The following is a 23897-nucleotide window of genomic DNA, read 5'->3' as shown; positions in this document are numbered from 1 at the left end:
AGCTGGGGGTTGTTTGACAGTCGCGTTGCTTGTATCGGGTCTGACGGGGACAATAAAACAGTCGCTGGTTGGAATGTCGCGTTTCAATCGTTCCGCCATTGTGAGGGCGAGAATCGAGAGACGGTCGTATGTCGTATGGGTAGGAATATTCGCATTTTCTGTCTGTGGATACTGGTGCTCCACGTCGATCACGTAACGACTGATTTACGTGCGTTTTGTGCTGAGTTAAACGGGATGCATGGTATGGGAAGAGGGTGAGAAATGTAAGTCTTTGGCTCTTGAATATGGCGATTTAAATATTTTAGGTAATTCATATATTTGGTCGTTTGAAAAATTTGTTGTCTTTTTTAATAAAATAGCATTCACTGTGAAATATATGTATGTAATAATGGGAGATGCAAATGGCTATAAATGGTAATAAGTATCTACTATTGTTGAGAAAACATTGTTGTTTTCTGGGTATCAAAATACCTATTATTTGTTAAGAAAATTATATTTCAGTTTATGTTTTATGTACAGCATGTTATTTTATAGGTACATGAGCCGATCACAGACCAAAGTGGTTAATTCTGCTTTTTGAATTTTTAAAAATATGATATTTAAAATAAATATTAGATAACTGTTTTTGTTTTGTGGAGTTAAGCAGTTGGACAAATGAGCGCTTACATAGTCTTTTATGACATTTTTAAGTAAAAATGATTTATGTTACTAGAAAAAATAAAAATCTATGTTACAGTTTAGAAAAGGTTGATTTTTTGATCTTTTGAATACTAATTACAAAATATGTTAAAATATTCTTTAGTATTGTTTTTCAGAAAGAATTTTTTTTCACTTGACAATAAGGGTTTAACCCTAGAACGACACCCTTCTATTTTTCGGCGTAAGTAACACTATGGGGTTGCGGGTGACCCCAAAAGTCTTGATATTTAAAATAATATTTGAAGAATTACCTAAATTTATAGAAATTATTTAAAGTATTTGATACTTTCTTACAGAAGAAAAAAAAAATTTGTAAGTTATTTCGAAGTGCATATTAAATAAATTTTGTGGGGTCGCCAGTTACCCATGGGGATCGTTCTAGGCTTAAGAAAACATAAGTCCATAAGACAGTCTTGAAGTTAAAAACTTTGAACGTCAATACTTTTTAACTATGGAGAAAAGCAGTATCTACTCAGAATGTTTTACTTCTATTTTGCATTAAAACAAGATATAAAATATTCAAAATTATCAGAACTGGAAAAAACTCAATTTCACATTTTTCTATAAATATGTACTGCCTTTCTCCATAGGTAGGCAGAACATCTTGAAACCAAACACGTGACTTAGGTCATCTTGCCTTACAACCACAGCCACGTATCTCGAACTGTGGTTTTAGTATCTATCCCATTCTTCAACTCACCGATTCAATCCCATATCAATCATCACTATCGCAACGTCGAATGCTAAAAAGTAAAATAGGACGAGAAGTTCGTGGTTGTAATTCGTGCGTCGTTTATTGTCACGTGACGTATGGTTACGTGCCCCCCTCGCCCTTTTGCCCCCTGCAGAAAACCATTTGTCCAGGCATAGCCACAGTGTGTGTAAATACGCGGAGAAGGGGGGGTTTGGTCGGTCTCTCACTCTGGTACGAGGTTACGAGGGTGCACGCGGAGATGGCGAAGGGTGGCGGGCCAGGGGGGTTGATTTTCGTTCTGGGTTGTAGGCGCAGAGACCGGGTGCAGAAATCGTGTGGGTTTCTATCCCCGCGGGCTATATCCCCGGAATCAGCTGCCAGATTATTCTATTACCGCGTATCAACATGGGGTTTGTTTGGTCTGAAAACACGGGCCCGCCACATTGTTTCAGCCAGATAAAGAATTTAACGTTGGGTAATTAAAAGGACTCGGCCCGGAGGACAGCTCTCCACTGGGACAACTCTCTCTCTCCCCTTACTTTCAAGTCCATGTCTCCAGAACGTCTCCGATGGTTTCTCGCGCCGTAAATCTCTCCTGGGGACATTTTGTGCCTTCATTTAGGTTGCGCGGCTCACCTCGAGCGCGATTCGACCGTGAAACATATCCCGAATAGTAGGATCATAAGGAGTAGCGGAAGAGAGGCTGGTGCAAATGGGATGATACGATGTTTTCATTTGGATGAGCTATTGTTCGACATGATTATTCAGAAAGATGGTCTCGACGCTAAGTTACAGTCCTTTTTTTGAATAATCATTCATTTCAATCAATTTGAAAACCATCTTTTTGAATAATCATAAATTGTGGTCGATACATAAAACTATTATTGTTCGATATGGTATCAGCCTGCTAGTGACGTTATTAACTTCTTTATTGGGGTATGAAGTTGTGAGGGTTATTAAATGAATTTTTTTCTCATTAATTCTGTATATGATATAGTGTATCTAATAGAGAACAGAAGAAAATTATATTCGTAGTGCGTAGATATTAATTTTCAACTATTAAATTCATTATCTAATTATACGCGAGTTGCTCTACTGAGTTGTCCTAAGAATACATTGAGGGGGTTGAAAGGTCAGGATATCAGATGAAGAAATACTGAATTACTTTATGCCCCTAATATTTAAACATTGTTCACAGAAAGGTTTAAGATTTTGGGCCTGTAACAAGGGGGGGGGGGGGTGGGGGGGGGGTGGGGGGGGTGGGGGGGGGGGGGGGGGGTGAAGATCGTAACATAAGGAAAGAACTATATTTAATATGGATTACGCGAAAGCTTCGTGTAAGTAGGCATTTGAAACAAAAAGAAAGAAGCCCTTAATTAACATTTATTGTTTGCAGTCTGGATCCTAAAATTGGTAACGTTATTTGCCATTAAATAATAGGTACAAGTAATGAATATTATTTCTTCTGTCCATCGTGCAATTAAGTTTACACGTAGCAACATACGCGAAAATTTCGCCTCTTCCGAACGAATGGGACGAATTGCCATCTATATTACATTTTAAAACATTCATGAGCTGAACTGAAATTTTGTCATTCGAAATGTTCGGTGTTTCGTTAATTGGTTGTTTTCGTAGTAATAACGGGGGGGATGAAGAAGAGATTTAGCACGTTGCAATGATATCTGTTAATGTTGATAGAAAATGCAGGTCGATAATTAAAAGTATATCGATTTCCATCTGTTCGTATTACATGCTACGGGAATCCGTATAGATGTAATCGTTTCGGTCAATTCAATTAATGGGGATGGAAATATTCATATAAATATTTGTATAAATATGAATGTTTCAGCTTCCGTACCTCCAAAAACTGTTTCCAAATATATGATATGTAATTTTAATTACGTAGAATGTGGGCCAATGACGGCAAAAAATTATATCTTTCTTTTTTCTCTGGTTTTCAACAAATGCACGTATTGTTACATCATTAACATTGTCGGAAAGATTGGCGAGCCCTTTGACATTTATTGATTTTTTCATTTACCACTATTTGCCAATTTTAATAAAAGCATCTTACCAAATTATTATTAGATGATTACTAGATAATTTGATCGTTTAGCAATTACTTGATCGATGTTGTCTTCTTTCATTTAAATTAAAGTTGACGTGTGTGGCTATGTAAAAAGGTATTAATTTGTCTTCAAATTTTTATTTAACACGTTGAGCGAGGCGCCGATTTTGCTAAGTCCACTGTCGGTCCCCAGGGATTGGCGCCGCGCTCAATGTGTTAACATTCACCTTCAAATTTCCGTCAGCATGAAAATTAGATCGCATTATTCGGTCGCCTATTTAGACTGCTTGTAATAGCATAACAATGCCTGGTGGCTAGTATAATGCTTGTTTAACCGTTATTACACGTTGAACTTCATTTCGATGGCTCGCCGTTGGTCAACGCTTTTCCATGGTCAATGCAATTACACATATCTCGATCGTTGGGACGTGGTTGAATCGTACATGATTACGCGCTGCCGATCGTTCGCAAATATTTACGCTACCAACACGTATGCAAATAATTTGAAACGTTCGAATATTGTTACCTTCAAATTCGCCCATGAAATGTCTAATTCACAAGATTTACCAACACTGTTACCATTTTAGTGCAATTAAATGACCGATCTTTCGTTAATGACTATGTCCTATATTATTGATATTATTTTCGAGGATATTGTTTTACGAATGTATTATTCCCCCTCATCCATAGTTTACATTCTAGAATAGATAGTCATACAAAATTTATTTGCTTATGTTTGTTTATAACTTATTGGTTCACTAAGTTTAATTATTTATACTCTTTATGTTAATCTCAGGAATTATAATTAGATAGGGAGAATGACACTTAAGATTAATGCATTTTTCGTACGTTTTGTATGCGTATAAATACGCACAGTGTATTTTACGTACTTTTATAATTTCTTATTAATTGTACTATGCTTAATGTGATGGCTTTTTAGTCATTACATTTATTATAATTACAGTGTGTAATACAGTACTTTTTATAGGGGTTTTTTATTATATGCAACATGTTTTTTTCATTAAGTATTACATTCTTTTTATACGTATACATGTATCATTATGTTTTTCATTGTATTTTAAATGTTGGTACTGGAACTCAAATGAAACAAAAGATGTCCTACGATATATCCTGATTAGATATTGTGACATAGGTTATTTTGTGTTTCATTTGATAAGTAAACTTAAGTAAAAATCTAATTCCTTATTGTATGTGTAATAGTAGTTTTTTTATAAATAATTGTAATCCGAAAGCACAGAAACAGGGAGAAGTAGGGTACTTGTACATTTACGTGCACGTTTTGTAGAAACAGGGGCAAGTACATAGCCTAGGTGTGTAGGTACCTGAAAGCTGTAACAATAAGAACTTCACTATGCTATTTCCTTTGCAAATCCTGAACCCCTTTCTTTAAAACACTATCCTCTATTAAAACAACTATTCTGCATCTTAGAGCCAGACTAACCCAAGTCCATTTGTTTTAATCAAATTTTTTAGCTCTCCTTAAAAATAACAAAAATGGACTTGGATTAGTCTAGCTCTAAGGTACAGTATTGTTAATTACAATTCATCTGCATACCTAGATTCTATCAATATCCCGATCTCTCCATTCAACCACCGCAAGCTTCTACCTACACATAGCAAAGAGATTCTATTAACTTTTAGAATTGCCTTTCTCGTTCACGAACTCCTGTGAAAAAAGCGAGATCCATCCCTCATGAATGGAACGTTCTGGTCACTTTGAAAATATTCGATTCCGATTCGAATTCTCTCTCTTTCTCTTTCTGTCCATCTGTCTATCTGACGGCGCGCGTACAGACAGAAATTGTCTCGTCGGGGGCGGGAAATAACGAACCGTTCGCCGATGGTTGCCCGATTCGTCGCCGGCGAAACAATAACAATCGGCGTGTGCTCGACGATGCGGTAATTAAAATAAAATTAATTGGATTGGTCGTGTGCGCGTTCCCGTACTGGGAACTTTCGAAGGAGATGGCTGTACAGCCGTAGGGGCGTTTTGTGCGTTATTGCATATAATGCACTGTTTATTCTGCATTCTCCCCCTATGGACCACCCTTTCCCATACACGTACCTATGTACGAGCGTCAATCCGCTTCTTCTCTCCTCTCCACTCTTTACCGATACCTCGAACCCATTTGGACCTGACGTCTCCATTTAATGGACCTGTTTGCTATTTTCGAGACGACTTCCAGTCAGTGACTTTCTCAAATGAATGATAGGGTATAGGTATTTGATATTACCTACTCAAATTGAGGTCGTTCTCAATTAAAGAATGTGTGATAGTCTTAAACCTTTCAATTATATTATTATATCAATTTATCAATTTACTAGTCTTAATACTTCGACAGCCACATCATTTATATGCAAGTAAAAATTCAGTATCGTTAATGAAATATTCTTTCGATTCTTCCAACTTCATATGCAGAGTTTATCTCCACATTATCGATAATTTTATTCCTCTCCTCATCCCCAATTATCTTGCCCTTAATTCATATTACTTAACCAGGTCTACGTAATAATTAATTCTCAGTGAGCTTTCGAGATTCAACCATTTCCGTGGCATCGATCGATTCCACATATTCTTGATAGAACAACGAACATCGAGCGGAGGGTAGCTCATTAAAATTTCACCGTGAGTTGTCTTGATCTTTGGTTTGCCGAGAAAACTTGGTTCCGCCGTTGGAACCGGGCGGGGATCAGACCGATTTCAGCTTCAAATTCACTTTGACTCGAACCGCTGCTCGGATTCCCACGGGATATGTACGCGGACGAGAAGTCCGTCGGTAGCTCTACTTCTCGTTTCGCTAGAAAAATTGAGCGAGGATCCTCTTGCTCCATTTTCCTGCATCTCGATAGATGTCTGTCAGAGAATGGTTGCACTTACTTAAAGTTCAGAAAGATCTGCCTGCACTACATGTCGAAACTAGAATTACAGGTATTCTCGTTAGCGAGAGAACTTTAGCGATAAAAATTTAAATATTCTTTGCTAGATGTGCTAAATATGGGATTCTTCTTCTCCATTATGTAATTATATTATAGTTATAGAACAAGTGTGCTCCTGTGCATATTTTAGCATTAGATCTGCCAAATGCAATCAAGATAATTGGTATACACATTTTTGTTAGACATTGTTTTTTATTTTCAATATTTATTTTAATTATTATTCTGATAAGTTAACATTTTATGTAGGCATTATCATTATGTATACGTATGATTACGTATAACTATAGATGATTAACATTGTCAATTTATATTCTTTTTTCCTTTTTATTTGAGCATTTTATTTTATTATTTTTATTATTTTTATTTTATTTTATTAAGTAGTTTATGTTACTCATTCGCAGTTTTAGTATTAAATATTTTATTTTCTTTTTGCTTCATTAATTACGCTTTTTTAAGTCTACTTTTCATTATTTTTATTTAAAAATGAAAACATTCAACATCATTAAAATTGATTAATTTTATATTTTATTATCATAAAAAGCAAAAAATAATTTGTGCCTTATTGCTGAAATATGGATATTCTGAAATTCGTATCTTACAGAAAAGAGATACTTTCAAATGGAATGAATAATAAAAATAATATTGATGGAGATTTATTAGGTTTGGACAGATTGCAAAACATTTAACGACTCCCTCAATAATTAAAATTTCAAATGGGAGATGGTGGCCAGCTTTCGTATGGGTTTTTTCTATCGTCCAGCATAAAATCACAGAAAACAAATTTAATGGAAACATGCAACAGAAATTATTTGTCGGTTGATGCACCCGTGGGGCTCCTAAATCCAATAATGATCCGAATATTAGGCTCGAAAGTAAGGTTTCACGTTATTTCCATTGCGTATCGGGGTAATTTTATAAACACTTTGAAAATTTTGCGCCAACTGTTTGGCTTCGGCCGTTGAGATTGCTTGGTGTTCTATGGTTTCATCCTGCCTCCAGGAGGAAAATAATTACAAAATCACCGAACAGAACGCTTTAAATCTTTCGTCAGCCCGTTTGAGAAGTCGCATTTGTTCAGCTTCCCTTTCCCTCGGTCATCACCGCGCGAATGTCGTTCCGCGTTTCAAATTTTGCTCTCTATTCGAAACTCGAAGTCGATGGAATTTATCTCGGTAGGGGAGGGTTGACAAATTTTTCTTTTATTACATTGCGACATGTTTCACCTAATATACAGGAAGTAATCAACGCATCGAACGAAATTACTTTTCAATTTTTTGGACGAAAATATCTTTTCCACGATAATTTCACGTTGCAGCTGAAATGAAACGTCATCCACCCCGTCCAGCTTTTCATTATTAGGTTACGTCAAAATTGAAAATTGCGATGTAAATCATGTTTGAAGCATTTATAATGCAACGAGAATTTTTCGAACAGTTAATAGACTAGTCGACGAAATTGCTAAATTTCTGTAAATTTATAAGTGTAGCATTTCACAAGTCAATTTCAGAATGAGGTGATTTGGCAAATTGTGGGAAATAAAATATTGTGAATTTCGTGGAACTGTGTCAACAAAGCTATATTGCAAGAAGTAATTTTTCAACGAGATAAACAGTCGATTAGATACCATTAGAAGATGAGTGAATTAGAGCAAACTGACGAAGACCAAACGGATGAAGGGGATACCACTGACGCGTTAGACACAGCGGAATATACGGATGCAGTAAGCGACGAAGAGGATCTACAACAGCAGGATTATGGGGGCAGTTTGCCAGGTGATAGTAAACCATCGTCGAGAATGATAGACGAAGTCAAACCGAAAAAAAAGAAGAAAACATGGATGGAGAAATGTATGAAGAAGAAATGGACCTGCGATGACATGCCTGCCTGGCGCATTTTCATGAACACGTAAAACGAGTCACGAACTTAAGTAGTTAGTCTAGTTAGATTGTTTTGTTATGGGACACTGCAATTTTCTCAGATTTGTCGAAGATCAAGATCAATTCGAGAAGGATGATATATTCAAACAGAGGAAACCTGCAAACCTTCGACGCTTTCCTAAAGTCCAGTCAGAAGAAGATTTGGCTACTCCTCACAAATGCTTGCCTCTCAATGCTTTTCAGCTTCGAGATGAAGTGGCTTTGCCTAATAAAATCGATCGATCGAAGATGATCCGAATTTGGAGAAATATGCGAGCGAACTTACCAGTTAGTAACTTGTCAGTCCTACTATTAGCTTGCGTTATTCTAGGTCACAGATCAGTAAATGAATCGCCGAATCAGTAAGGTTGTCATGAATGTTTTCACTACTAAGTATTTATAATTACGAGGTCAAAAGTAAATGAACTGACTGTATAAGTATATTTATAGAGTAATAGCGAGGCTCTCGATGCTAGTAATTTACTAATTGCAAGTATTATGTTTATTGCTTTTCACGGCTGAATGCATGACTCACTGATATGTTTATAGTAAGGAACACTTATTTTTGAGGCCGTCTCATGTATTCAATTTTCGCATATCCAATTTTTCACTTCTTCTAATGGTATAAATAATTACATTCTAAATCGTTTAGTTTTTGAAATAAAAGGATAGAAACAAAATTAAATTTATACCTTGTTCCATGCCTAACAGTGCCAATATAAAGTGCTCTTAATATTTTCTGATATTTAAAATCCCTAAGTAGTTTATGCAGTATCAAGTTTCACAATATTGAACTTGATATTAGGCTCTAAGAAATTTTAAAGCCAAACAATTTTAAGTTCAGTTTCAGATAAAAATAGTTTCCAACTTAACATCTATTTCAAAAAATCCTACAGAGTTATATACAAATGAATATTAAGTCTACTATGTTTCTTTCCTCTAATTATTTTTACGAGCCACACTATCACTCAATACACACACAGGAAGTAACTCTTAACTCAGTCATGGCATTGTCACATCACTCAAAAGCTATTCTCGAGGGTGTCCTTTGAACAGGTGCACTCGTCAAAGTCCGATGCTGAAATAACGCCTCAAGTGTCGAAGACCCATAGCGAAAAGTGGCCAAGCATGTGGCCATGTACGAAGCGAGACTTGGTGAGTGAACTGAAGGAACGACGAATGCAGAGACGAAAAAAGAGAAAGGATCTGTTTCCCTGCGATCCCGATGTCCATGATCGAGAAGTCTTCGACGATCCCGATCATGATTTCTCCGGGCGCAAGGAATTGGGTCACGCCAGAATCCCACAGTCGTGCCCCCCACCTACCAAAGACTTGCTGGTTGATCGAGCTGCTGGTGAGCAGCCTGGCTTGGTAGACGGTGATTACATCATTTTCGAGTTACCCTCGAAAGCGAGAGGTAACAGGATCTACGCTGATGTATGTCTTCGTGGTTTGAAGGGAATGCACCTGCAAGAATTGCACATGTTACGAACGCGGCAGAAGACTTGGAAATTTTGTTTCTACCAGGCCGTTATCGCTCTTCTAGCTAAGACACAGCTAAGGTATAATTTTGTGAAACTAGAGTATTTGATTAATTTAATGTAGATTTTATGTATTCTTAAAGTAACGTATCCTTACAAGATACAAATACGCATGGAACTCGAACATCGATTACATCTACGATCACGCGTGGCTACTCTTCACTCATATTGGTACTATTAATATAAAGCAGAAGCAAAGACTGGATGACATTGTTGTATATAATTACAAGTATAGTATCGAAGTAGAGAAAATTGCAGAACTGAATGACGTCCCCATAGTGACTGATATTCCCTGGGATTATGAGGAGAGGAATCTAAAGCAAAAAACGATGCTAGAACGGAAGGAGTTAATGAATGTTCAGCTAGACATTGGGTCTGAAAAGATAGTCGACGTACAAACAACGCCAGTGCACAAGGACATAAAAAGGATCGAAGACCTGATTGACAATCTGCCGATACGTTTTCGTAACTGCATATTCCGTACAACTCGGTTCTCCCTAGCTTTTTGGAAAGACAATTACTTCTGGTACTTGTACAACCCCTATCGATGTGACAAATTCGGCTATTGGGACGACGATGGCTATGCTTGCATAATGAAGTTCTGTTCGAGACAATCACTCAAGAGACACCTGATGATCCTCCTGTTAAGAGCCTACATTTACCCGATCCCAAAGTCAGACATGCAAAAAGAAAAAGAAGAGGCAGCTAAACTGGCTAAAACTCAGGCTCCTCCACCAACAGAAGCAGCAATAAAACCAGACGAAACAGAATCAATAGCTGAATCAGTCAAAACAGAAGTAAAGGCTGAACCATCCGAAGCAGAAGCTCAATCAGTTATATCAGAGACTCTAGAACCAGTTGGCACAGAGACGTCTCTTCAACCAGTTAAATCAGAAATGTCCCAATTACCTGAAACAGAAGCACCAGCAGAGGATGCCACTAAACCCGAGGAACCAGCCGAGGAGGAGCCACCGAAAGAAGAATTCTACACAATTCAGATCTTCAATGTAACATACCATTGCTGCCAGATCCACAACTTGAAGCTTCTTCAAAGAACTGCGCCTAAGCCACCCAAGCGTTACGTGAAGGCTAAGACGATTGACGAATGTCCATTCGATCCTCTCGACGTTAGGGACCCTTGTACGATCGAGATGGAGGAGGGTGACCTGAAAGACGCGATCGAGAAGCCAACATGGCTGAAACTGTACAAGATCACCTGGACCAAGTGTTCAGCGCTCCCTCAGAAGAAAAAGGGTCATAAAGACGCGCCTGGTATAGGCAAGATGCGCTGGCATCAGTACGTGGTAGAAGAGTCGAACAAGTTGTTCTCTCTGTGGGGCGAGCTTCACATCACAGATGGCATGTTCGAGCGAGAGAATCGTGGCATGCAGACGTATGCCTGTTACGTGGTCTGCGCTGGCATGACCAGGATCATGGCGCCAGAGTACTGGAGCTCGAAGATCCTCGACGTGATCGTGATGTGTGGCGACAGATATTATACCCACAGCAAGATGGAGGCCGAGTTCAAGTCGACCAAGAACGAGTACAGTCACGTGAACTGCTGGAACAGGTACCTCATGAGCTACTTCACCATTGGTGAGACTATGTTCGAGGCGAATGTCCTTCCAGCGATCTGTGGCAGGCTCTACACGAAAACGGATAGGTACCTGTGGCAGTCCCTGGAACAGATGTTCCTGAAGTACCATTTTGGTATCCTCACCTGTGAAAGCTCCTGCGTGGGCATCTTCAAGTTCTGCGGCGCTTACTATATATGCGATGTGAACTCATTCGGGCCGCCGTTGTTCCAGTATGGAGAGGGCGCTGCGTATCTGCTTAGGGCTACTTACTTTTACAAGTTTATAACTACTCTGGTATTGACGATCGGCTCTCCTGAGTGCAGCCAGTTTGCATTGAACCCTATTGAGATCTTAAAGGTTATCGACGTGGGGTCCTCCGTGTTACCCATTGGCAGACTGGATATGAAGGAAAGGGGTAAAAGGATAACTAAAATAGAGTGTCCGTATGATGAGGAGAAGAAGAGACAAATGAAGAGGTGGAAACATAAGCGGCAGGAGACTGCGAGGACTATCGATAAATTATGCTGCAAAGGTGCTGAATGATCGGATTTAGATTGCAGGGTAATGTGCTAATTCAGTAGTTCGATAGACCTGAAGACTTCGTTTAAATTCGAAGTGGTTTTTCGTTGTTGGTGTATTGATTGATTTATGTGTCCCCATATTGTTTAAAAAGATGTGAGTAAAGTTGATTGTCTATGAATAAAGGAATGGTAAACATTCGATTGTTACAATATTAATATCTATTATAGCATAATATCACAGAATCACAACGATTCTATTTCAAAAAGTGATTAAAATATTAGAAAAATTATTAATTTCTTGAAATTATTATCTAATATTAATATATAGGGTATATTTTGTCTAAAATATTTTGAATATGCTGTAATTCAAATCGAAGGATATTTAAGTGACATACAGAAAATCGTATAGAATCAATCTATTTGAAAACCATTCAGGAGAAACACAAATTTCCAATGTTTATGTTATTTGATAGGTAGAAGGGAAAAATTGAATCTGTTTCAAAAATCTAAATCTAAATTTAAGTATAACATAATAGATAGTCAATTTTCCTAAAATTTTCAAAAGATGAAAAACTACAATCCTAAATCGGAACTCATACAAAAATATTGAATAAAGAAACAATTTTGGTAAAATACACATAATAAAATTCATTTTGACTTTACAATTGCTATCCTACATAAAAACCAAAAATGTAACTTCTCAAGTTTTTCCCTATATTTCTTATTGCATAGTTATAATTGAACAAGCAGGTCGTACATCAATGAATTATACATAGTCATTGAGTCCAAATAATTGAAGAGAAAGAGAAAAGATCTCACTGCTGATGGAATAAAAGAAGCCTCGTATTTAAGTCGATCGTCTTTAGGTCTCAGCGCAGCGACGGCGCGGAACCTATTAAACTTGCACCACAGAGAACGTCTTAGTTCCAGCTCGCCCTCAGGATTTATGTACTTATACAAGAACTTGGCTCAAACTCGAAGCGAACTTATAGTGTCCAACAGTTGTTGGCGCTACCTAGCCAGCTGGTCTTTCGCTCCTGTTGTACAATACTAATAATATAATCGTCGTGGCACGTAGAACTAAGTAAGTTCCACCGCGACGCCGAGGAACTGTCGAGGGATTTTAATCACCGATCCCTTCTGTGGCCAAGGGATATCGGGTGCGCGAGGTGTCTTGGGGTTAAAGGTCTCTCTGGCTGACGAAGGGTATCTTATTCAGAAATGGAACGAAAATGCAAGGTAGAATTTCTTTTCTAAACTTTTACTTTTTAAATGTTCTCTAAAAGGTTTTGGCTTTAAATTGAATTCGTATCTAAATTCAGATCGTTTGTTTATTATCTTGTGTTGAAACACTTGAGAAGATTTAAGATAGGTAAGTGAAATAGAAGTCCAGAAAAAGTTCGTTTAAAATATATAATAAATATATGGTTACTGAAAAACATATCTTTTTGTAGAAAAATCTGAAAAAATTTTATCAAGTTTGTTAGAATTGAAATATCAGAGTTAGGTGTATTGGAAGAACTAATTCGTTTCGCAGAACGGGGAATTCATAAAGTAATAGAATAGTCTTTTTTCGTATCACGATTCAATAATTTATTTCACTATCTATTATACACATCGAACGTAAGTTATATGTACAAATATATTTACACTCTAGTTCAATATTTACAATCGTCCCGTACAGAGGGAGAGGATCTTCCTCCTCGACCGTCAGTGAAAAAGTGTCTAAAACTAATATTTCGACTACGCCACTTCTAGATCCGAACTGTCGGTGTCTTGCTCGTGCTGTTGCTGTGGCTGTTGTTGTTGCTGTCTGGTTAACATTAAGTGATCGGCCACTTTGACAGTAGCTGTGGACACGTCGTCGGTGTGCTGACGTTGTTCCAGCTGAAGTTTTCGCATTCGCTCTTGTTCTTCCCGCTTCTGTTTACGCCACTTGGCGCGCCGGTTCTTGAACCACACCTGGAATACGAAACGTTTGGTGAGGGAGAGCTAGTTTACGTTTATCTTGTGCGAATCAGGGGATAAACACGAACTGCGAAGTTATTAGTGTATAATTTTCTCTGGAAACTTTATTGTATCTTAACTATATTCTGTGATACATTAACATATTCGGATGCTTTGAAAATTCAAGCCATTAAATTAAAATAACTATAAGTACGTCAAGATCTAGGATTTTATTACCGCTGAATGTCATTTTCCTGACAGACGACTTTTTTAAAGTTTTTATTGTTGTTTCATTTTATAGTGTTCATCTAAGTTCACGTCTTTACAGAAAATTTCTAGTCATTAATATTTATGTAATCAATCAACACTATTTTCATTTTGGATATGCATGTTATGAATAGTCCTATCGAAATTATAGTCTATGTAAAAATGTACTCGAATTTTAATGGGGAGTTATTGAAACGAGGTACATGTGAGAATTTTTTTTTTGTAAATCTTGACCAGCTAGTCTGCTAATAATTTTTTGATACAAACTCCAAAGTGTGTGAAGAATGGAACAGGTATTAGATTACAAAAAATAGAATAAATTAAAGTAAGTATTAAATAAATATTAAAGGATGAATGACATAAAATATGTATATAGTTATGAAGTGTAACTTCTTTTATCATCTTTTATCACTTCTTATTCAACACACTGTTCTTTTGTATCACTCTGTATGTTTCATGTTTAACACAGTGAAATTTCAGTTTTGAAGCATTAAATAGTCATTTAACATAGTTAATCCAAGTATCAGATTGTAGAAGAGTATTTGAATTATACAAAGAGAAGAGTTTTAAAATCATAAATAAAATGACTTAAAACTATTAAAAATTATAAGTATAAAATGCTCTCAAAATATTAATTGCTAGACTAGAGTAAGATATCCTCTTAATTATTTCAAGTTTCAAGCTCCTCCATCGGTTGTCATTCACTGAAGCAGAAATTCGCTATCATTGTATCGTGAAATTGAAATTACCCAATGGATCTTAATGTCTACAAGGATAGATGCGATACGTAATTGATAACCCCGTTTACCTGTGCGTTGGCGTACTCATCGGAAATACTTTTAACAAGGCGAGGGAGCTAGTGAAGATCAAAAGGCTTCATCCCACATTCGGAATCAGCATTTGTTCCTCACGGTTGTCTGATTCGATTCAAATGAACGCTAGCAATCAATATCTCTCTGTCGTCGCCGATAGATTCTTCGTCGGTTTAGTTATTAAATTCATCTGACGCTTAGCAAATTATATAATAATCCTCTACAGATCTGTTACGCTTCAACCATATTAAATAATACACTTTTACAAAATATTTTAATAACTTCTACCTAAACACGTTTTCGAACATTCCCAAAAAATTAAATTACAATTTTCCTTTCTTTCTGTTTGAAGAAACATTCATTTTTTCCATTCCTCTAAAGTGTAATTTCCTCCGAGAATTTCAATTCAGTTGTACTTGCTTCTGAAATCTGTGGTTGCAAGATTTGTAAGGCAAAATGACGTAAGTCACGTGTTTTTGCTTTCGAGATTTTTTACGTTTGAAGCTTTCATTCAAGTTTGATTTCGTCTTATGAACTTGTGTCTCCTTGAACCCTTATTTTTAAATGAAAAACTGTTTTTAATGCCCCTTCTTTTTTCTCAAAATATAAATTCAATATTCCAGATTCCAATTCTATGACTGTATGGCAAAAAGATCTATGTCACATTTTCAAGAAATTCGAATTAAGACCTTCACTGAGATCTAGAATATAGAATTTATATTTGCAGAAAGAAAACGTTAAAAGAATTTTTTCACTAAAAAGTAAAGCTTTAAGAGGACACAAGACACCATTGAAGTTGAAAACACTGAATGACAATATATCGAAAAAGAAGTATGTGACGCTTCAAAACCACAGAATTAATGTCTTAACTCAAATTCCACAAAATGTGACATAGGCAGTTTTGCCTTACAGCCACAGGAACATTAGATAGGATTTTCTTATAAAATTCATCTCTTCTCCGCTGCCATAATCACAGCTTTTACGTTGATGCTTTTACAGCTCAACACCTGTTGTTCGTGTTCCCGCATTCCGTTGATGCAATCATGAAAATAGGAGAAAGACCGTCACGCGGGTAAACACCGTCGTGCTTCTTTCCAAACACGGGATGGAAGTGCTTTAGGGCCTCCCTCAAGAGAGAGACAAACCATTCCGCCGTCTCTCGGTTTTATCCCCGTCCGTTTTCTCTTTCTCGTTTTAAAAAGTCGTCCTTCTACTAATTCTGTACAAACACCGAAAACTCTTGCTCAGACGCGGCAGGTGCACGCCAGGTATATGTTGTTTCAAAGTCTTTAAAGGCTCTCGTGGCCAAGGATTCTCTTTGGCAAGGCCGACGCGACGCGGGTGGTCTGTTTGGGCCACGATAAGTGTGAATGACTTCGGGATTGTACGATTGTTTGAGCAAATTGCCGCCCGCGAACCTCTGGGATCGCTTCATCCCCTTCTTCCGTGTTCAGTTATCGCGATATCGCCATTGCTGGCTGCAAATAATGTCTACTATCTAAGTGTCAAACGTTTGGAAAGGAAATACTGTTGTAGAGAATAGCAGTGAGATGTTCCTTTGTTAGGTTTTGCGAAACTTTGCAGATTTATGAAGTAATTAGGATTGAAGTCTGTTTATATGAAGTTTATTTGTATTAATGAAATTTTAGTTACTATCTGGTTAACTGAACAATTGTTGAAGTGCTATTTAAGTCTGTTCGACAGCACTCCAATTATTTATATGAATGTCTGTCTGACTTCTATAGGTGTTTATTGGTTGAAAGCAGAAATTGAATGAAGCATAAATTATTTGTAATGTTTAAAGAAATTTAAACAATTCGTATTTTTAGAATTTTTGAGTGAACATAATTAGTAATGTCCTTTGAAATTAGTAAAGCATTGGTATAAATACAGAATTTAAAATTTCAAGTTATTTGTCTGAACGCTTTGTGTTTTAGACAGATGAACGTAGAAAAATGATTTTTCTAGGAACTTTTAGTATTCATATTTTTACGTATTATCTTAATATATACATTTTATATCAAAGTTAATTAAATTTTGTGATATCAATTATTTATCTTTTATAATTATGAATAAATGTTTGATGCAATATCTACTTATATGGACGTGAATATAAAAATCACAGCTAATGAAGGAATCAAGTGGATTCCTATTTTATGAACGATCGAGTTATACGAATATGGTTGTCCTCCAACATGTTCATATACACGAAATTCTAAGTGTAATAATAATCAAGGTAGTGTGTTCCTCTCTAAGGTATGTAATTAAGACTCAAGGGGTAAAATTACATCATGTAATTTCTCTTCTGTAATACTGTATGTGATAAAGGCCACTGAATATGCAAAGATTTAATGTTTCTTTTATGGAAATTAACATGTTTTAGGTAAATGACACTGATTATAACGTGAAAATAAGAAACTTAATATAATACATAATATTTTTATAAAGGTGACAAAATTAATATAGTTGATATCTCAATTTTACATGTTGTATCATATCTTATAACTTTTAAGCATTGTGAAACATGTGCATAAAAATGAAATAAATTGTATATGCATGTATGAACACAGTGACGTATAGTTTTCATAAAAGTTTACAGAAATTTTAGTCGGTAAATCCAATATTAAATTACTGACAATTATTAAGAGTATTCGTGATCTGTGATCACTGTATAAATCTGCTAATTGTATAACTAGACTCTGAATGTTTATGCTAGTTTATATTTTTTTAAACTCAATAGAAAAAGATAATATGTACCTAGAAACTTATTTCACTTTTTAGACATTATAGTATATATTTAGTATTGTTCTTCATATTAAGTGCACTCTGTAATTTTTGGTTGCATGCTTAAATTTCTCATAAATAGATAGGTATGTAGTCACTCCCAATGAATTTATAATTAAAACACAATGTTACTATCTGAAACTCAAAAAAGGCAACAGATTATCCACATTTCACCCACCCTAATTACTACACTACAAAAGAAGAAGCAATATCGTCCTACTCAAAACGAGAAAATAATTTGAACTTGAAGGAATCAATGTCTCAAATCCCATAACAAAACGATCTCCCGCAAGGTTCTTTCTTCTCAAGAAAGCAGTAGACTGAAACTGAGCATCTTCACAAGATCCTTTCAGATAGGTCTACAATGCACGGCAGGAAAGGGTTCTACCAATCCAAACTCAATGACACCGTCTTAAGTTCTTCGAACCATCTCTTCAGAGGCAGCTGACTTACCCCGAAGCTTTCAAAAACGCTCACTTCGTTCACAGTCCCATAGCAATACAAAAACATTCAGCCAGAGGTCAACGAATTACTCGAAATTAATCGCAAAATAGTTGATGAAGAATTAATGATATTGAGCAACGTGTAAACCTTTACAGTAATTGTTCGCGTGTGTGGTTGATCGTATGTATAATTGAGGCAAACACATTACTGGCAAAGCTTTTAATCTAGCATGCAAATTGCTGTATCAAGGCGGTCGATAAATACTAGTCACAAATAAGTTTAATGACCGCGTGAAAGTGTTATTGGGAGGGCGTGCATTGAAGCAACAAATGCTGGACAGCCGAAGCAGTGTTTTCTCTGCACTCCACTGTGGGGAACGCTTTGTCGTTGCTGCAAATTATGCGTTTCGGTCCCGAAAGTTGAGGCCGATCCGAATGGTCAATGTTTGTCAACGGGAAACCTAATATTCTCGTAGACCTGAGACAGCAATTTGTCAGACTGGGCGGCTACTGGCGGCTGTGATGTATTCGAAGACTTTCGTTGTCATAACATTGCTATGAATTTCGGTGAATTTTCTGTGTTTGACAACTTCAATTGATTGCGATAATAGGATGTTTTTTATCATATCAAATCTCTATGAGAAAAATGTGAGAAGTAAAACATTTCCATCTTTAACACGTTTTCCATCTTTTTGGAAAACAGTGCGCGATGAAGAATCATCGAAGACACATGTAGAAGTAGATTAGATCTGCTTTGATGCAGACAAAAAGATTGCAAAAGAAACTACTTATTCAAAAATCATCAGTTTCGCTATAACATTTTTAACACATTTAGTACTCCTTTGTTTGAATACAAGACTGGATTAACTTACGTCTTGTCTATATTGTATAACTCACCCCATAACACAATTACAAAAAAAATAATAATTCATAACAAAAACACCCTTTTCCAATTTTTCTCTTTTTTTCAAGAGAGCAAAAACAGACTCTATCATTTTTAATTCTCCTTCAATTGACGAAAACTTTGTTTAATTAAATATTCATCTCACCACACATACTACATTTTTGATGGTATAGTTTCCACTACATTGTGAATCTCGGTTCTAACAATTAGAATGCTTTTATAAAAAAAATAGGAAAGTTTGGTAAGTGTTATTTCTGTTATGTAACTTGAAAATGTGCTGTATAACATGAAGTGAATCCTACCTCGATTCTTTCTTCCTTGAGATCCACTTGAAGCGCGAGCTGCTCCCTTAGAATCACGTCTGGATAATGGGTCTTGTCGAAGGTGGCCTCTAATTGCTCCAATTGTTCTTCAGTGAATATCGTCCTGTGACGACGTTTCCTCTTCGCCATGGGGCCCACGGCGCTAGCATTAGGATTTATTTGATAAGGGTGAGCTGCGTGATAGAAGGCTGGTTGTCCATGGAGTGAAACGCCAGCAGCTGCCATCGCAGCTACGTATCCACCTGAGTACAAGCTGGGATATGCTGCAGCTGGAAAAAGAAAATAGAGAAATTGTTAATATCTTTGGTAATCTAAACTGAAAAGGTATTTTTATCCTGTTCGATTTGTATAATAAGTGTTGAATTTTTAAAGGATAAAGCAGTTTATATAATTACATGATTAAATATGTTCTGGGTACTTCTAGTTAGGATAGGTAACAGATATAATTCAGTTAATAAAAGTAGTTAGAGTCAATGTTGGCAGTAGACTATGTTAAATTTTTAGAAGTCTTATAAATAAAATGGTACGCTTTGGAGAACTTGTTCGAAGACACACTGTCGAAGATATCAGTCTGCAAATCGATTAAATTGACTTCAGTTACGTTGCTATGTCCAATAACTGTGGAGCATTAACTATAAGAGTATAAGTCTTAGTTACTATGATGCTATTACTGTAACATACTATAATTCCATTATAAAGAATGATTTATAATACTGTCCGAAAAGATCACAACTTTCCAAATTATTAATTCCCGTAAACTGTAAATGGATACTTTGTATCTACCAATCGTTAAAATTCGAGTTAACCTATGCACTGTGACCCTACTATCCCAGCTAAAGGTTAATACCCGAGGGAATCCTTAAAATAGCACATCAGAGAAAGGGTGCACAAACTGAATACCTATAATAATAGAAGAACAGTGAGACATTAGAGCCAAAACGAGTTCAAAGTTCCATGAAGACTTGCTTCTTTAACCAAGATTTACATTCCAAAGAACAAATTTCAAAAATTGTATCCACTCATCTAACAAATAACGAAAACAAAAAACGATCTCTATACTCACAAAAGAGTTAAAAAATAACACAGAGTATTAAATATCTATAAAACCAAACATATCGTTGACAGTACGTTCGAATTACATTATCTCTCGACCTGTTCCATTCCCGAGTATCCCAGGGGAATGAGAAATACGCGAGGTCCCAGCCCCGAGGGATGTTTTGGTTTAAAATCTCGGGGAAAGCTACTTAGAGGCGACGTCTCCGCGTAAAAATGTGCGAAGGGCGAATTTACGCTTTCAACTGGTTACTCGGCTGGTCCGTTGTCTCTTTCTCGCTGAGGGGCTTGCATATTTTGCCATCTCGCGCGATTTTCATCTCCGCTCCGTGGCCCGGGATTGCAAGGAGCTAAATCGTTCGTGCGTGATCGAAACGGATTGCGGATTTCAGCTGGCGCATCCCCAATCTGCGGCCACGGTTCTTTCCGGAGAAATACTTAAAGCCCTCCGGGGCATAAAGGAAATTTCGTTGCGGAACGCGTCGGATTTACGCCTTCTTTCATTCTTTCCGCTACGAGACTTCCACGAGGACAAATTGTCCGCCAATGCTCCAGAGGTATTTGCGAATTAACATGTTCGTTGGAGGACAGATTGTCAGGAAAATCCTGAAGATCAGTTAAACATTAGATTGCAATAGTTGGAGATGAATATGTGCCTGTGGCTACATATAAGACGAGATGATGTAATTCACATTTTCAAACAATTTGAGTTTATGATTTGAACGAAGTCTAGCTAGAATTAGTGTTTTTGGCAGAAAAAGATTGATTTAAAGCAACTGTTTCATTAAAAAGGAGGAGGAGGAGGTAAAAATTATAATTTTTTGGAAAATGAGGTAATAACTTAATTTTTCTTATACTTAATGATTTTTAATATCTACTTTTAACGCAGACACAGTTGTTTAAGTTATGTCATTATTGCAAAAAAATCAGCAATATGTGCTTTATGCTGTTTTGCTTCATAATCATACATACGTTTCATATTTTTGAAAAGTTTGTTTCCTTCTGGAATTTTTTGCAACTTTTTTGCATCCTACGCTTTGTATTGATTTTAGACAATTTATTAACTTTCACATGGTATGGTGTTATAATATTAACATATTATTCTGATGGAGTTATTGTGATTTCAGTATACAAAATGAATGATTCATAGTAATGTACACAAAATTCAGAATTTTTCAGTTTATTATTTTTTATAATTTATCTATGATTAATTTTTAGAATGTATGAAAAGATTGAGATAATATAAATGTGATTTCATCGAACCATGGGCAGATTGAATGTATTAAGTGATAAGTTAACATCATGACGCATGAAATGATTACTGATTAGAAAAATATAGTAGTAAGAGGCATATTTAATGATACGATTTTTGAGACTTTGAAGAGTATCGTTTATCATTTATCATTCTTCTTGAACGTTTATTTTAGTGACTTATTAAAAGTCAAAAATTTACATGAATTTTTCCACATTCATGAAATAGTGACAATAAGGAATTATAATAGTGACAATAAAGTGACAATAAGGAAAGATAAGTGACAATAAATTGCTTTAAGTACAACTAGTTACATTTGGAGATACAGAGGAATGAAAGTCTTCAAGATTTTTTATTTTCTTTGTATTCAATTTTATAAAAGAAATATGAAACCAATCCTCAGTTTCAATTTCCATTTCTGTTCGGGGATTCTCAAGATTGGTATCATTGGAAAGAGAACCTTGTTTCAAAGAAAAGAGTTATTCTAAAATCCATATTTCTTTTCTTTTGATAATAAACTTCTTTCCTAGGTGGAGAAAATTTTATAAAATGGTTAAAATAAATTCACTTAGTGCAGAAAGTGACTATCTTTTGAGGATACAAAATGATTTGACAAAAAGTGTGTAACAGTATCTAACCCATAATCAATACACTGTCACCTCCAAACTCACTTATTCTCAAACACTTGTTCTTTAGCAATAAGTTCGCAACGTTCCAATATTTCGTTAACTATTCAATTAACTTTATAAAATCAATCTATCTCTAAATCTCCCAAAAAAACTAATTTCTACAAAACCTCAAACTATTGTCCCCCAAAAACACGCGTAAAAAATTCTCTACAACATTGCTTCTCTAAACTTGTTATCCCAAACCCCTCAACTACTTCTCCAACTCTGCCAACTACCATAATTCCAACTTACCAAACAAATCAGCGGATGTGAACGCCAGGTGATGAATCTGCTGCTGAAGAGGATGCATCGCCGCGGTCGTCCTCGATCCTACGGCTTCAGGGTTTGAGATGATAGAGGCCAAGCCGCTGGTGCTGGTGGGCGTCATGTTCCCAATGGGTCTGGGCGCCAAGATATTCTCGATAGTGAAAGCAGACGTGGGGGAGGACATAGTAGCCGAAGAGCTCGGTCTCGAAGCTTCACGAGGTCTGTATCGCGCCTCTTCTGTGGTCAGTGCGCTCCTGGAGAACGGCTTCTCTCGTACATCATCGAGTCGCCTTCCACTGGCACTGTGCTGCTCGTCGTTGCTCTTCAGCTTCTGCTGCAGAGTCTCTGGCGAGTAATTGTAAAGATACCGATGTCCGTACCCGGATATGCCAGGACCATCTTGAAGAGGACTCGACGGCTCCGTCATGGGAGAACGCGATCTGGGCGAATCGCTCGCATAGGTGCTCTCTACCATGTTAGGCAAGTGAAATCACCTTCGAACTCTACTGGTTCCTCTGAAGCCTCCTTTACAGTGGTACTACAGATCTGTCGAATGATTCACTGAATAGACAAAGCTAGAACCGACAGAAGGACATTCTTCGACCAGTGTCACTGTCGTTGGTGCTTCAAGCCGAAAGAACTTCCGACGCTCAGCCAATACTCCTAATCCTCAAGTGACTCTACGGTCTATCAAGATCTTCGCTCCTTCCCTTCCACGTTCTCGGCATAAACCATCACACAATCATCGCGCAAGTGTCCAAAACCATGCAGCAGCTCCCTGTCCCATCACAGACTAGCACCACGACGCACTGACTTCAAGTTCACCCTGACCAGAGCCTAGCCAGATCTTCCGCCAGCGTCGCGACGGAGACATTCAGTTCCTCGCTAAAGCATCGAGCTCCCTTCCTGGCAACACTCTCCTTAAGCGTGAAAAGAAACGTTGGTCCTAGAAGAGGTGTAGATCGATCGGTGTCGTCGCAACGTGAGTCCGTCCGAGCGACGACAGAGCCACGAGGGCGGATACTCGTGGCGCGTGGAGAGTGTTACGCGTAGTGACACCGATGAGATAAACGATATCCCAAGACTGGCCCGGCTTCCTGTTGACCTCTCTCGGGGGGTGCGCTTAGATTCGCCGGCATCTACGTGTACGGGTAGCCACCCCCGTGTTAGTGACAGAGGGACAGAGACACCCTCGAGTATATC

General features: G+C 37.0%; 2 protein-coding genes across 2 annotated transcripts; one reads left to right on the top strand and one right to left on the bottom strand.

Moving 5' to 3' along the window:
• Positions 1 to 8052: 8052 nt before the first annotated feature.
• LOC143177281 (uncharacterized) lies at positions 8053 to 11996 on the top strand. The gene is made up of 5 exons (XM_076375146.1): positions 8053 to 8324; positions 8398 to 8677; positions 9392 to 9897; positions 9977 to 10577; positions 10809 to 11996. The coding sequence occupies exons 1-5, from the start codon at positions 8053 to 8055 to the stop codon at positions 11994 to 11996; spliced, it is 2847 nt and encodes a 948-aa protein (XP_076231261.1).
• A 1563-nt stretch (positions 11997 to 13559) lies between these two features.
• On the bottom strand, positions 13560 to 23467 carry Gsc (goosecoid homeobox). Its single transcript, XM_076374862.1, has 3 exons — positions 22680 to 23467; positions 19434 to 19723; positions 13560 to 13936 (listed from the first exon to the last, which is right to left on the bottom strand). The coding sequence occupies exons 1-3, from the start codon at positions 23167 to 23169 to the stop codon at positions 13718 to 13720; spliced, it is 999 nt and encodes a 332-aa protein (XP_076230977.1). The 5' UTR covers positions 23170 to 23467; the 3' UTR covers positions 13560 to 13717.
• Positions 23468 to 23897: the final 430 nt, after the last annotated feature.

This window comes from Calliopsis andreniformis, chromosome 3 (genome assembly GCF_051401765.1).
Source record: "Calliopsis andreniformis isolate RMS-2024a chromosome 3, iyCalAndr_principal, whole genome shotgun sequence".
NCBI classification, from domain to species: Eukaryota; Metazoa; Arthropoda; class Insecta; order Hymenoptera; family Andrenidae; genus Calliopsis; species Calliopsis andreniformis.
The sequence above is the reverse complement of the archived record's forward strand: the minus strand, read 5'-3'. Positions and strand labels throughout refer to the sequence as shown.